Genomic DNA, 15223 nt, shown 5'->3' with positions numbered 1-15223 from the left:
TAGGAGAGTAGGGTCTGCTATCCTATGGTCACCCCAAATTTTTGCTTTTTGCTTCACTGGTTTATGACTTAATGTGGCTGTGGGCCTGCTAATCAGACCCACAGCCTGCTGTTCTCTCTCTAAATTGTAACCCATGTACTTTAGGTGCATAACGAAATTGGAACTGGTTCACCTTATTGGCCCCTGTAACAGTGTACCCAGGTACCCAGGGCATAGGTGCTTCCAAGGCCTACCAGGGGCTGCAGCACGTATTGTGCCACCCCTGGCCTGGCCTCCATATTTGACACAACTGGCTGATCACTCAGCTGGGGTAAGTCGGTGTAACCACCCCTTACTTAGGTGTAGTATGCCTATGCCTAACCTAAAATGGACACATATGTTCCTATCAGCCACTCCTATGGAAGGCCTCATCAATCCTGGAGGCAGAGTGCTTGGAAATATGTGAGATGGTGCTCTGGCATGAGCTGAGCCTGTCTGCAGCTTTCGGAACCAAGTTCTTTAGCTGTTTCATGATACTGCCATACCATATACTCTTAAGTGCATTATAATCCTCGCGGTTAAATGCTATCTTGGGTTTGGCTTTATCAAAACATTTCGAGTAAGGTGTCATACGAATTGGAATACTACCCCCTCGCCTGTTCTGGTGACGGGGGTAGCATTCCACCCTTCTAGAGGGACACGACATGTACCTAACCTGAACCCCTGTTAAAGTTAAACAGAGCCTCAGCATCGCAAAAGTCTGACCTCCTGTTGCTGGGAGTCCTTCCAGCGAGGGCAGCTTGGACAAAGGGTTTCCTGCCTTGGGAGGTTCTAGCACCACCCCAGACAGGATTTTGTGTATTGGGTAGGACAGGGCTGAATAGAATCAGACATGCCTGGGGCACACAAGGTGTCCCTGTGGATAGGCCAGTTCAAACCGGTGCTGGGGCTTTCCTGCCCCAGTCCTGGCGCAAAACTGGACAAAGGAAAGGGGGTGTACCCACTCCCCTTCCTGGTTCCACCCAGAGGAGGGACCTAGTAGGTGATCCGGCCGCCCAGATTCGAATAAGAGTGGGAGCTGTGTCCTGAGACTTCAGATCATCCTGAATCAACTTGAAATACAGAAGAAGACTGGACTTCGACATTCTGCTGCTCAGAAGACGGAAGAGAATCTTCCTTGTGGCCAAGGAGTGACCACCCTGTGAACACAGGCACCAACCAGCAACTCGACATCTGCTTTGCTGCCGCCTCCCGCCGGAGCCCGAGCCCAGAGCCTGACAAGACCCAGACTCCCAGATTTCTCACAGCCCGATCCACAGTCCCTGCAAAGAAGGGACCCGTGGAGGCACCGAGAGACGTGGGACCGGACCTCTTGGAAGAACCCCTAGAAGCTGACTGTGCATCATCAGAGATACCCTCGATGCTGTGCTTTGGGGTTTGAGAAGCCCCAACCTCGAGCAGCCCTTGCACTAAAGATCTGCCCCCCAGCATCTCCACGATCTGCGTGGGGCCCTTTTGCACTGTGCCACTCAGCGCGCCATCCCGGCCACTTGCCACGTGGCTAGCGGCCATCTTGGCGATGAAACCTTCAACTTTCACTGCGGATCTGGTTGCACCAGACTTGCCCTTGCTCCTATAAAAAGGAGCCCCTGCTCTGACCTTGCTGGTCCGAGTGACAAGCCTTTTTTGATCCCTGCGTGGCTTGCATTAGCCAAGGCCTGTTTGCTTCAATCAAGTTGCCGACACCGCCAACAGCGAGAAGCCTGCGTGGGATAACTCGTGACCGACTTCTGGACGTCCTTGACCCCTCGTGTCTACGTGGCTGCAGAGAGAAGCTACACCTCGACGCCTGTTTGCACCCGACATTGCCTGGTTCCAATCTGGTTCCACGGTAGTCACTGGCTAGTGACTTTGAACATTGCCCCCTCTGCTTTCAGGTCTTCAACTCTTCAGATCCACCCTTGGATCCACCGGAACTCTTCACATCGAGCCGCCTGCAGCATCTTCAGCTCCAAGCACCATCGACCAGCGTGACGAAACCCGACACTACTTCGACCCTATGCACCCGCTTCCTGTGGGTGAGGTAACTCAGCAACGCCAGTGTTCCCACACTGGTACACACCTCTAGGGTCTGTGTCTAAAGTTTCATTCCTCTAGGTCACTCGGAAGGTTCCTTAATAACTAACTTTGTAACTTTTACGCACCATTGACATTGCATTGGTATTGCGTGCACTTTCCGCACTGCACCCGAGTCCCGCGGGCCTTTTCCGACTTCATCCCTGTTAGTCCCGAACAGCTCCAGCGATTCCCCAGGCCCTAGGCCTCTTCACTTTCCTCATAGTGGTCCTTATACCACTATTTTAGTATATGGTTTAGGTGGCCCCTAGGGCTCATCCATATTCGTGCAACTTTTGTATATTTAAACTGTGTTTTGTTTTAACGCTTGTGCTTCTGTGCTCATAAAGAGTATAGGGTATCTTTGTAGTTAATAAATCTATATATATTTTCAATATATATCTGTGTGGTGTCCTTTCATTTGGTATTCAAGGGATTGTGTATGGTAAAACAGCTTGCTTTACATGCCTTTACAGAGTTTAGCCTAAGACTGCTTAGTCCATGCTACCCCTAGGATAGCTTGTCTATAAGGCTGACTTTACAACCTGCACCATAAGGGTTGCTTGGCATGGTACAAGGTGATCACTTGACTAGTGAGCATCATATACCAGGCCAACTTCTCACAATGCGTTCTAGCAACTGCTCTAGCAAGTGCCCTGGTGAGTGCTCTAGCAAGTGTTCTAGTGAGTGCTCTAGTAAGTGTTCTAGCGAGTGCTCTAGCAGTGCTCTAGCAAGTGTTCTAGCGAGTGCTCTAGCAAGTGTTCTAGTAAGTGCTCTGATGAGTGCTGTAGCAAATGCACCATCATGTGTTCTAGCAGCTGCTCTAGCAAGTGCTCTGGTGAGTGCTTTAGCAAGAGGTAAAAGGATCCAATGATGTACAGAATACTGAACAATGGAAACATTCACCCCCAGTCACAAAGATATGGGTTAAATCCATCATTCTTTTGCTCACCACACCACCCCAGTTTGGACCAAACATATGCAAATCAGTCTTGACTCTGTGCCTCAGGGGAACAGTCCAGCCCAAACTGCCAAGCCAGGTTCTCCCTGGACTAGAAACAAGCATCCTGGGACTGGATTAAACCCAGATCCTTGTGACTGGTGGTGAATGTTTTCATTGTTCAGCATTCTGCCCCTCAATTGTTTCTTTTGCATTTGTCACCCTAAGTTGGAAGGGTATGCCCAGACGTGGGTCCTGTGCTAACTACAGCGCACAGAAGGATACAAAGTCCCCTGGGGAACTTTGTATCCTTCTGTGCGCTCTAGTCTTGACACATACACTGGACCCCCTTTAAATATCGTCTGCTCTTAAGTTCCTCTTGTTGTTTAAAATCCTGTGCTAACTACGCCACCAGATTCAAGCTAACCTGGCTGATGAAGGGTGACGCCCTGAAAGCCGTCCCAGGATGCTTGTTTCTGGTCCAGGGAGGACCTGGCTTGCAGTCCGGTCTGGACTGTTCCCACAAGGAACATGGTCAAGTCGGATTTGCATATGGCTGGGTCCAAACTCGGGTGCTGGGGTGAGCAAAAGAATCATGGATTAAACCCAGATTCTTTTGACTGGGGTTGAATGTCTGCATTGTCCAGCATTCCGTCCAGCATTTGTTCCTTTTGCATCTAGCAAGTGTTCTAGCGAGTGTTCTAGCGAGTGCTCCAGCAAGTGTTGTACCAAGTGCTCTGGCAAGTACTCAAGCAAGTTTTTGATATAGAAATTTTTATGTTTATTTAATAAAATGCTCCTTTTGGTTTGAAGTTCTCATAACACTCGTTTTTCAAAGTTTGTATTGGTTAAACCCCCTCAGCAGCTTTTCTGTCACAATTAGATTTAGAGACATAGGAATACATTGCTTCACTGGTCTTTCTGCTCTGGTTTTAGCTCATTTACAACGTTCCTCAGATAGCAGCAGCCACTTTCATTACTCTAGTGCTGGCATCTATTTATCAATCTAGGTGGGTACCTGTAAAGTGCAAGCTCTGACCCCTAAGTCTTTTGTGGCTATAGAAGGGTTGGATAGGTGAGGGGACCTCAAGTAACGTCATCTGGCGCTGTAAGACAGACTTAAGTTAGGATTTTGCCTTAAGTTTGTCTTAAGTATGTCTTAAGTCCATCTTAAGTTTGTCTTAAGTTTGTTTTAAGTCAAACTTAAGACAAAATCCTATGTTTACTACTACTACATGCCTTCTGTAAATACCAAAAGTAGCAAGTTTAGGATTTTGTCTTAAGTTAGTTCTGTGAATCGGCCCCCATAGTTGATAGAACAGGAATTGCAAAGTCAGCTTGGAGATGGTCTGGGAGAGGCTGAAGGGTCGGGGAGGTGTGATGGAGACAAAGAGGTGAAAGACATGTGGAGTCATTGGGAAATGTTGTAAGATTAGCAGGCCAAGGGCACTCCATGGGAAAACTATGGGCGAGTGAGTGGGAAGGACACTGGGACTGATGGGAAAAAAGGGGAAATGAGGTCCACAGAAGCTAAGGTGCAGGTGCATGAGGCACCATGGTACCTCGCGGGCCTTCTGGGGAGTTAGGGAGACATGGGGAGCTCGAGGGAATACATTTCAACTTATGGCGATACAATAGGAATCAGAACAGCATTGGAGGCGTGAGGACTTGTAAACAGAAACAACACTCCTGATTCTGATGTGGCAGGAAGCATTCTTCTAGCAGCCCCATGTGTGTAAGATGATCATGATTCTAGTGATGCATCAACATTAATGTGCAGTTGGAAGTCATGGACAATACTTGCAATCTTCCCTTCTACTGATAGGATTGGGGGTTCCAGGCGAGAGGTAATGCTTGAAAGACGAGGGTCTCATGAAGGGTGGAGAGGCCGTCCAGCTGGGAGGGCAGGTATAGATGACAGTCCGGGCCTGCTTTGTAAGGCAATATGAAAACCGCTTTCAGCTTGGATTTTATGTCTATTTGCTGTACCTTTGGTTTCATGGAGTTGAAATTATCTGCACTAAAATATTATGCATAACATTTACTGTAAGGTGGCAATTGCCATCATCTGCACCACATATTTATTCGTATGAAACGTGTTCCTCGCACGGGAGGCCTGGTCACGGCAGGGCACAGGGGTATCTTCCACTCTGCTCCACGGCATTGAGGTTTATTTCTAAGTATGCGCTTGTGTAAGATGCTGTAGCTACAGAGTTAATAAGTTTGTGATAAACTGCCATAGTATCTATACTTTTCATGTCAGCAGGAAAAAGGATGTGTGATGCTGCTCCCTAGAATGGAATGATAACCAAAGGACATACAATGTAATTCCCCCAGAAATAGATTTTTGAATGGCATTTAGTTTGTGATTGTGCAGGTGTTTTTCAGTGTTAATATGTTTTCACCGGGGAGGGCTATTTATCTTTGAGTGGGGTTTTATCAGTTATTACAGGTTTAAACCTAAATCCCCACAGCCTAATGATAAATTTATGTAGAGTGAAGTGAACAGCAATGGAGCACTGTACAGGATGAATGTCAACAGCCCCAATAACTTCACAATAAAGGTAGTAGTGGTACCCAAAAGGGAATTTTACCGCACATCAAACAATGTCACAAGTATATTTTGAAGGACAGTACTGTGTGAAAATATCTACATTTGAACGAGGTGCGCTATAGGTTCAACCACCCTACTACCTGAAGGCGCCTCTTGCGAGATTAGAAAAGTAATATGCTAAAGACATAACCATTCTAGAACCTTTTTTCCAGCACTCTCTTTGAGGTAAAACAAGGGATCATTCAATCTTAGGCATCATATAAATCTGACTAATGTAGTCCACAATATGCCCAATTTGGAGCTGAGATCCAGAGTTGAAGTTCTCTCTTCTCATGTCAGAAATATTTCTTGAGATTCCCAAACGTTCAATGGTTCCATTGTTAATTTATTATGTGTATGGTCCAGCAAACAGCAGCTGACACATGTTTTGTCTTAGTCACAAGACTATAATGGTCCCTTGTTTTACCTCAAAGAGAGTGCTGCAAAAAAGGTTCTAGTATGGTTATGTCAATAGCCCCTATACAACCTACGGGGAGATGAGGGGACCCTTCATTCCAGTCTAGATATTAAACAAAGCCATCAAAGATCAAAGGGGACTAATATCACTTCTGCTGCATGATTTGGGGTCAATAATACGAGCGGGGAATATAGATCTGTGGGGACCTTGTAAATGTTAACATTGATCTATAAACGACCATATTTAAAGGCGCTGCTATCAAATTTGGTTTTACTTTGTAACAATGCTGAACCTGTGTTTTTATATTTTTTCCGCTCTAGGATGCAAAAACCTTTTTAAACAGGTAAGGTCCTGCTTGTTTCACAGTGAGTCATTTTGAATGAGTAAAGAGCCGGCAGTAAAGATGCTCCAATGTTTCAGGGCTGAAAGCGAGAAGCCTGCAGCCATCTTCACAGAGCTGTCAAACTACGCCTGCAGTGTCCCGCGCCAGCACTGTGTTGCGACAAAAATGGTGAAGAGATTTGGAGGTAAAGATCCTTGCATATTATGAGATGAAAGGGGCAACCATGCCATGTTCTAGTGAGGTGTAGTTTGACCTCGCCCACCCTTCTATCAAAGCTGGGCTGTCTGAACTTTTTGCCTTCCTCCAATATTCTCTCTGACCTGTTTTTGTGGGCACTGCTGACCAGTGCTAAAGTGCATATGCTTTCCCTATATAAAGTGTAACTGTGATTGATTTCCATGATTGGTTCATTGGATCTACTGTCAGTCCCCAGTAAAGTGCACCAGGAGTGCCAGGGCTTGTAAATACCAATACTGCTAGTGGGCCTGCAGCGCTGGTTGCGCCACCCACAGAAGCAGCCTTTTAAAATGTGTCTAGGTCTGCCATTGCAGAACCTGCGTGCAGTCTGGTACTGTCATGCTGGCTGGGCAAGTGCACACACTTGCCAGCCTCTAAACCTTCCCTGTACTTCCTATTAGTCACCCCTATGGTAGGCCCAAGGGCAGGGTGCATTGTAAGCATAAGGTAGGACAAGCCCTGATGTGTGTGGCATGTCCTAATACTGAATTACAGCCAATTTTGTTTTTCACTATTGTAAGGCTACCTGTTCTCATAGGCCAAATTGGGCTGCTGGAATTATTACACCCTATAATCCCAGCAGGCTCAGGGAACATGGTAGAAGGTCAAGTTTAGTATGCCTGAACTCAGAATAATAACATACTTATTTTAGTAAAGTTTATTTTAATATCCTGTGTTTGCAAATACTACTTTTAGAAAGTTAGCATTTGCTTGCCTAACCATTTCATCCCACCTCTGCCAGGATGTGTATCTGCTGTCTGTGTTGTGTGAGTGACAGGGCTGGGGGATGACTGGGCTGGGGGATGACAGGTGGTGAATGCAAGGATTACACCAAGCTGGGTGGTGGGAGTGCCCCTGGGCTCTGAATAGGGCTGGGCTCTGCCACCACATTGCTGGCTCCACCTCCTGGGGAGCGACTGATGACTCAGCCCGACACCTGGCCAGGAAGAGGAAAGACTGTCAATAAGGTGCTCCTGACTGTACTTGTCTCAACAATGCTGGCTCCACCTCTTGCGGAGCGTCTGCTGTCCCTGCCCCACAAACTGAAAGCAGAAGGCAGAGTCTGCAAAACAAAGTGCTCAGGGGCTGAAAGGAACTATGCAAAGGCCCCCCTGGCCTGCCACGACAAAAGAAATGCTGTATAAAAGTCAACAGTTTAGCGCGATTATCTCCAAAAGCTAACACCTGCCCTGAGCAGTTCTTAGCCATGTTACCCAATGGGAGGTGGATAACATGGCTAAGAGCATTAGCTCGGTAATGCATGAATATCGCTGACTTTTCAGCGATATTCATGCATTGCGGCCGATTTTTATCGCTAAGGAGATAAACCTTGATAATATCAAGGCTCCTAAGCGATAAAAATCATCGGAGCGCGGCGTTATAATTGTGCCCGCTAACCAAGTTTAGCGATAATTATCACTATAGCTTGGTAATATGCCCCTGAATGCCTTATAGAGAAGATATAATTCATATGCAGAATACTAGCCTCAGGGTGCTCACAACATTCTGCTACTTCTTGCAAAGTTTTAAAAGCTAGTTTAACATCGTTTGGAAATGTCCAAAGTTTTACCCTCAGCCGTATGGCTTCTGGGCCTACTGGAGCCATGAACATTAGCAAGCTAACATTACTGGAACCCTAGCACTAATATAAAATGACATCCATATTTGGTTGTGATAGTTGAGGCGTTCAGGGCTAGTATATGAGCATAACACAGGCAAGATTTCAAGTTTATTATCACAGCAATGTGACTTACCTTTGAAATACAGTTTTTAAGTACTGACTGAATATAATGTACATGTATTGTGTCTTTGCTCCTCCCAGCCATTAAGAAAGAAATCTTTAAATCTCTCACTGTCTCCATTGCAGATTCTCAACATGAAGACCTGAGGATTGTTCTGATTGGTGAAACAGGTGTTGGCAAACGTGTGCTGGAATGTATCAGCAGCGAGGGGGAGGTCCAGAAGTCGGCAGCGGGCTCCCGGTCCATGGCTACAGTGTGTGAAAAGAAGACGTGCATTCGCGGTGGGAGGACGTTGACTCTGGTTGATGCTCCAGGCCTACTTGGGGGTATCGGGTCTCGAGAGGAATTAGCTGAAGAAATTGGTCAGTGTGTTGTAATGTCCTCGCCTGGGCCTCATGCTGTACTCCTGGTGCTCTCAGTCGGGCATTTCACCAAAGCGCAGGAGGAGGCAGTGAGAATTATCCAAGATCTGTTTGGAGAGGAGACAGGAAAGTACACCATTGTCATCTTTGCCAGAGAGTATGGCTTAAAGAAGGATGAAATGCATGGACTAATACAAGAATCTAAGGGGAAGATAAAGGAGATGATTGCGAAATGTGGCAATCGATTCTGCACATTTGACACCAGCGCCACAGGAGAGAGGAATGACTGGCAGCTTTCAAAGCTGGTGACCATGATTGACAAGATGGTGGTGGAGAGTGGGGGAAGCTGCTACTCAAACACCCTGTGGAAGGAGGCAGAGAAAGAGCTTCAGAAGAGAGTGGAGGACATTAGTAAAAAGTATGAGGAGCAGCACCAGAGAGAAGAGGCAGAAGTGAAGAGCCAGCATGATAAACTGTTTGAGAGCCTCAAGAAGGAGCCGGAGAGCCTAGACAAAAGTAAGCGCCTGGAGGAACTTGCCTTGGAAATGAAAGCCAAGTTAGAGGAGATCGAGAAATACAACAGGATGAGACTGAGGGGGATCCGCGATGAGGCTGAGGAAGAGTTCTTACAATCTATGCGAGGAAAAATGGAAGTCGGGGGACCTTTGGGGATGGTAATAGGCGCGGCTATGGGGAAGGTAGTGGGTGGGCCTTTGGGGATGTTTGTAGGGGGGCCGGTGGGAATACTTGTTGGAGGGGCTTTGGGAGGAGCGGTAGGGGGGACCGTGGGAGGTGCAATGGGAGATGCAGTAGGGGCTACTGTTAAAATGTTCAAGGGTCTATTGGACATGTAAACAAAACAAAACAAAACATTTGTTACATTTGGGGGTAACCTATTAGGATTTCCTGCCCTGGAAATCCATCTACATCTGGGGTGTGTGGGATGGCAGGAGCCATACAATATTTACAGGATAATCATTTCAAAAGCAAAATGATTTACATTCCCGTTCATTGTATGAAAGTGTCTTTCATGTGAATGGCCTCAAGATCTGATATGGATACTTCCTCCTTCACATCAACATGTTCTAATAAATAAAATGTGAAAAGGAACGGAAGGAAGACAAAGTGAGGAAGTAACAAAATGAAACAGAGAGGAAAGACGGGAAGAATGGAATTAGAAAGCAGGTGGCACAGGGTACCGCACAAAAAGGAAGATATGAACAAAGTTGTGGAAGGGAATAAATGGAGGACAGAGTTGTAGCAAAAGTGGTCCTGAATCCATACTAATGTAAGGATTGCATGTTTTCTGAATAGAGGCCCCTTTGTGAATATCTGAATAAATATAACAAATAAATCCATTCTGCATGCAATCGAATACTTACTTGTTTGCATTTTTTAATGTACTCCTCTTTCCCATCAGGCCACTGTCCCCTTGTATGCAGTAGAAGTCGCTTCACTGTGGGATGCAGGCATATGACATTTCATTTGCTCCATCTGCTCCATGTCTCATTTGAAATGTTTGATTCAATGAGTTCACCAGGAACTGTATGTGGTAATAGTTTGTAATGCCTAACTGACTTTAAGATAGTGTAGCCATGAATATCTAAAGTTCTTGATTATTTTGCCCAACAACATTCTCCCAAAATGTCTTCAGGAAATCACTAGAACCAGGAATGTGATTCACTGAATGATTCACTTGAGCATTGTTTGAAGTGTTTCTGGACAAAATACATGTTCCCTTATGCTTGCATCTATGGTACATGGGAGGGTAATTCCATGTTTTCTCTGTGCCTGTGGGTGGTGTCAGGAACCAACTTTCTTCATCACAGGTTTGTCACATGCGTATAACACTAGGACATGCAAGTGTCCTCCATTAACCCACCACCTCACTATGACTGCTCCCTAAAGTGAGAAAGCAGACCAAAGATGGCAGTAGCAGTGTTCAGGCTGTGTGTAGACACGGGCAAAGTTAGAGGCTATACAGCCCCTCATTGAAGATTGATGAAAGCAGCTCTCTTGCGCTACATGGTAAACTGACCTTTGCGAAAGGTTGGTGCTGCCTTACACCCGGTAATGGACAAGCATAATGCGGCTCATATAATAGAACACGGGTCTCGGTCTGGTCAATCTTGCAACTATGGATAACCAGGCCTGTTTAAAGTTATTGTATCCCTCTGGCTTGATCCTCCTCATTTCATTTGCTGCTTTGCTTTCTGACAGTTTGTTTCTGTCTGTGTTATGTTACATCATTGTACTCTACCGCCAGCCTTATCTCATGTGCATGAGGGTGGGGGTTACTCTTTTCAGTCCTAGTGCCTAGTATTTCTATGATTTGGTGTAGTGTTTCCTTTGCATTTGCACTCTCACAAATATGTATATGACTATCAATAAAGACATTTACCTTACAAATTCTGCCTGTTTGGTTTCACTTTGAACATTTTAAGAGAGAATGTGTTTTTGAAAAAACTGCATTAACAGGAAATAGTTTTCTCAGATGCAATTGGTTTTTATTTTTTCATTTCTGTTAGAAATTGGGTTTCTGGTTGGCAGCAGTATGTATACTGGCCAAGATGGAACCATAATCCGAGTCAGGATAAGTCACCAACACACCCTAACTTAACCTGTGTTCACCCTATGGTAGCTTGGCACACAGCAGTCAGGCTTAACTAAAGGGGCAATGTGTAAATTATTTGTGCAATACTTCAAGCAGTACAACAGTAACAACACCACAAAAGACAGTCTATTTAGCAAAGTGGATTATGATTTTATAAATACAACAAGACCATAAAGACAAGATTCCAGTAAGCCGAAGTCGAGATGTGCATTTTTAAAGATTAAATGCAAAAATATTGCATAGAAGCAATAAGCTCCTTTAAGGATCTCTGGTCCCTCTGAACCAGGGCAAAGTTCAAAGGTTCAGGCAAAGCACAATAGAGCATGGACCAGATCTAGGGATCACACAGGGCCCGCTGAGTGAAAGTACCTTAATCCTGGTCGCAACACAAGATGCGCTGATTTTCCTCACGCTACAATGGCGATGCATTCCGAAGGTAAAAGTCAGCTCTGAGGTGCATTGGTTCTCAAGCCGATGGGACAGATTTCTCCATACAAACTATGGGAAGCATCAATTGTCCTTCCGCATTGGTTCCGATGGCTATGAGCTTGTTCCAAGTGGGATGCGCCGGATGGGGAACATCCTTTACAACGGAACCGTTACAACGCGGTACTGTTACAACGCAGGATTTACAACGAAAGTCGTTACAACGACTTTCGCAGGATGGCACTCTAGGATAGGGAATAGTTACATTTACTATCCAACACCTTCCCTACTATCCACGGGGACTGGAGTTGGAATAGTAAATTAAACTATTCACTATCCTGCGCCTCCCAACGCAAGTCGTTTTAACGACTTGCGTTGTAAAACCTGCGTCGTAACAGTACGCGTTGTAACGGTACGCGCCGGATCTGTTCTGGCACCAGTGGCAATGCGTTGATTCTGCTCTCACAGGAAAGGAGGTGTTGGTTCTCCTGGAGCAAGCGCCTGAGTACACTTCCAATGAACCAGGAACAGGAGCTGGGTAAATTACTGTGATGTCCCGGGGTCATATTTACAAGCCCCTAATGCCACCGGAGCGGCACTTTTTCTAACGCTCCAGTGGTGTTGATGTCTACCCCATATATGCAAGGTGAGGTTACGTCACTTAATGTGGCTGAACACCACCTTGTAAATGTTGCCATTACTGCAGAAGTCTGCTGTGGCACAGGGGTGGGCAATCGGTGTCGCTGTGGGCATTCTACCGCAATACCCATTGCTTGGTGACGCTGCTCCATGAGAATGGGGCAGTGCCAAAGGCTAAGACAAGGTAAAGCATGTTCTTAGAATGACAATTCAAGGAAAAATGATTAATTTCTCCTCGTATTTTGGTCTTTCTATGTGGTCTGCATTTTGCAACACACATAGAAATAGTAAATTGCCTTTAAAGATTGTTTATGTGCAGGAAGGTGTCCCTTCCTTCACATGAACAATCACCCCTGCAGCGCAAGCACCCTTAAACATGGTGCAAGGGTGCCTTTATAGAGCCAGTGCTGGGGGAAACACAGAGGTGCGCTGTATTTTTGTGAAATACGGCACATTCCTGCATTTAAAAAATGGCAGAGAGCAGCGTTACCAATTTTAGTGTAACACCGCGCTCTGATATTTTATTGTAAATAGACCCCCATGAGTCTTTAAAGAACAGGGGGCTAATCAGGTAGTCCTTGGAGTCACTCTGGGTCAAGTAATAAAGGTCTAGTCAGAGAGAACAGAAGGCTCCAGAGAACACAGCAAGGCCGCAGTCTTCAAGAGCAGACCTCCAGTAGTGTAGCAGTCTTTAGCACAGCAGTTCTTCTTCCTGGCAGGTTTATTTCATGTCCAGAAGTTTACTGTGTTGGTAGGGTCAGAGGTCAAGTACTTTGCCTTTGAAGTGGGGGGACACAAAGTTCCTTTCTTATTGCGCTGGCTCCAGACTCACTACAGAGGGGTATACGGACCTTTGTGTTGGAGTAGGACACTGTCCATTCAGGTGTGTCAGCTCATCCCTCCCATCCTGCACAGGATGGCCCATTGGGATGTTGATGGCTCATCAGTCACACCTAAAAGTCTTTTGTGTGTGGCTGTCTGGAGGGAATGCACAATCCCAGCTGACACCCAAGCCCAGATCTGTATTGAAGGCAGGCTACAAGCACACAGGGTTAAGAGCAGGAAAACACCAACTTTCTAAAAGTGGAATTTTCAAAATTGTAACAGTAAATCTGAATTTACCATTAAATATAATTTATTATTACAATAGGTAATAAACATGACATATCTACTCCTTCTCAATTAGAAATTACAGCTTGTTAAATGTAGTAAGGAATCTCCAATGTTAACATATGAGATGGGTAGGCCTCACAGTAGTGAAAAACTAATTTGGTAGTTATTCACTACCAGGACATGCAAAACCTAAAAGTATGTATCCTACATTTTAGTTACACAGCACCCTACCGTATGGGCTACCTAGGGCCTACTTAGGGGTCATTTATATGTAATAAAAGGGAAGCTCAAGGCTTGGAAAGAGGTTTTAAATGCAAAGTCAACACAGCAGTGTAAACTGCCGCACAGCTCTGGAAAGGCAGGTCTGGGACGGGTTTAGGGCTACAGAAGTGGGTGCCACAAGCAAGGCTGCAATTCAACTAGTAGCTTTTAATTTACAGGGCCTGGGCACATGTAGTACTTTAATAGGGACTTATAAGTAAAGTAAATATGCCAACTGGGGGTGTACCAATCAATCCATGTTTAGGGGAGAGAGAACATACACTTTGGCACTGGTCAGCAGTAGTAAAGTGCTCAGAGTCCTATGTCCAAAGAAGATAAATCAGCGAAATGTGAGTCAGGCAGGTCAAAAAGTTTGGGGGAACACCACCCTAAAGCAGTCAGGTCTAAAACTTTCTATAGCATAGTTATCTATTATTCTTTAATATATTATATATAAGAAGATTTGAAAAAGGAAGAGAGGAAGGGGGCACCGAGTGCTGTAAGAAAGAAGATGTGAGAAAGGACAAGAGAAGGGGGCAACCAGTGCTGTAAGAAAGAAGTGAGATAGGATAAGAGAATGGGGGCAGCGAGTGCTGTAAGAAAGAAGATGTGAGAAAGGAAGAGAGAAGGGGGGCAGCCAGTGCTGTAAGTAACAAGTTAGAAAGGATGCGAGAAGGGAGCACAGCCAGTGCTGTAAGAAAGAAGATGTGAGAAAGGACAAGCAAGCAAAGTGGGTCAGCCAGCTCTATGAGAAAGGAGTTGTGAGAAAGGATGAGAGAAGGGGGCAGCCAGCAGAGTAAGAAAGAAGATGTGATAAAGGACAAGAGAAGGGACATAGCTAGTGTTGTGAGAAAGAAGTGAGAAAGGAGGAGAGAAGGGGGCAGATAGAGCTGGAAGGAAGAAGATGTGAGAAAGGACAAGAGAAGGGAGGCAGCTAGTGCTGTAAGAAAGAGGATGTGAGAAAGGACAAGAGAAGGGGCAACAAGCACAGAAAGAAAGAAGTGAGAAAGGGAGAGAGAAGGGGGAAGCCGGAGCTGTAAGAAAGAACATGATTGGAATGATGAGAGAAGGGGCAACCAACATTGTAAGAAAGAAGTTTGAAAGGAAGAGAGAAGGAGGGCAGCCAGTGTTATAATAAAGAAGTGATAAAGGACGCAACCAGGCCTGTAGGAAAGAAGATTTGAAAAAGGAAGAGAGGAAGGGGGCGCCCAGCGCTGTAAGAAAGGAGATGTGAGAAAGAACAAGAGAAGGGGGGTAGCCAGCTCTGTAAGAAAGAAGTGAGAAAGGATGAAAGAAGGGGGGCAGCCAGAAATGTAAGAAAGAAGTGAGAAAGGAAGAGAGGAAGGGGCAGCCAGCACAGTAAGAAGGAAGATGTGAGAAAGGATACGAGAAGGGGGACACCCAGTGCTGTAAGAAAGAAGATGTGAGAAAGGAACAAGAG

At 45.6% G+C, this 15223-nt stretch overlaps 1 protein-coding gene across 2 annotated transcripts in view; it reads left to right on the top strand.

Moving 5' to 3' along the window:
- The window catches only part of LOC144752268 (uncharacterized), a 211721-nt gene extending 200583 nt beyond the window's left edge, over positions 1-11138 (top strand). For both annotated transcript variants that reach the window (XM_078640280.1, XM_078640279.1), the window contains 3 exons: positions 6366-6388; positions 6466-6572; positions 8493-11138. In XM_078640280.1, coding sequence (XP_078496406.1) covers positions 6366-6388; positions 6466-6572; positions 8493-9583 — 1221 coding nt within the window. In that variant the 3' untranslated portion in view covers positions 9584-11138. The remainder of the gene's footprint in view (positions 1-6365; positions 6389-6465; positions 6573-8492) is intronic.
- The last annotated feature ends 4085 nt before the right edge of the window (positions 11139-15223 follow it).

This window comes from Lissotriton helveticus, chromosome 4_2 (genome assembly GCF_964261635.1).
Source record: "Lissotriton helveticus chromosome 4_2, aLisHel1.1, whole genome shotgun sequence".
NCBI lineage: Eukaryota > Metazoa > Chordata > Amphibia > Caudata > Salamandridae > Lissotriton > Lissotriton helveticus.
The sequence above is the reverse complement of the archived record's forward strand: the minus strand, read 5'-3'. Positions and strand labels throughout refer to the sequence as shown.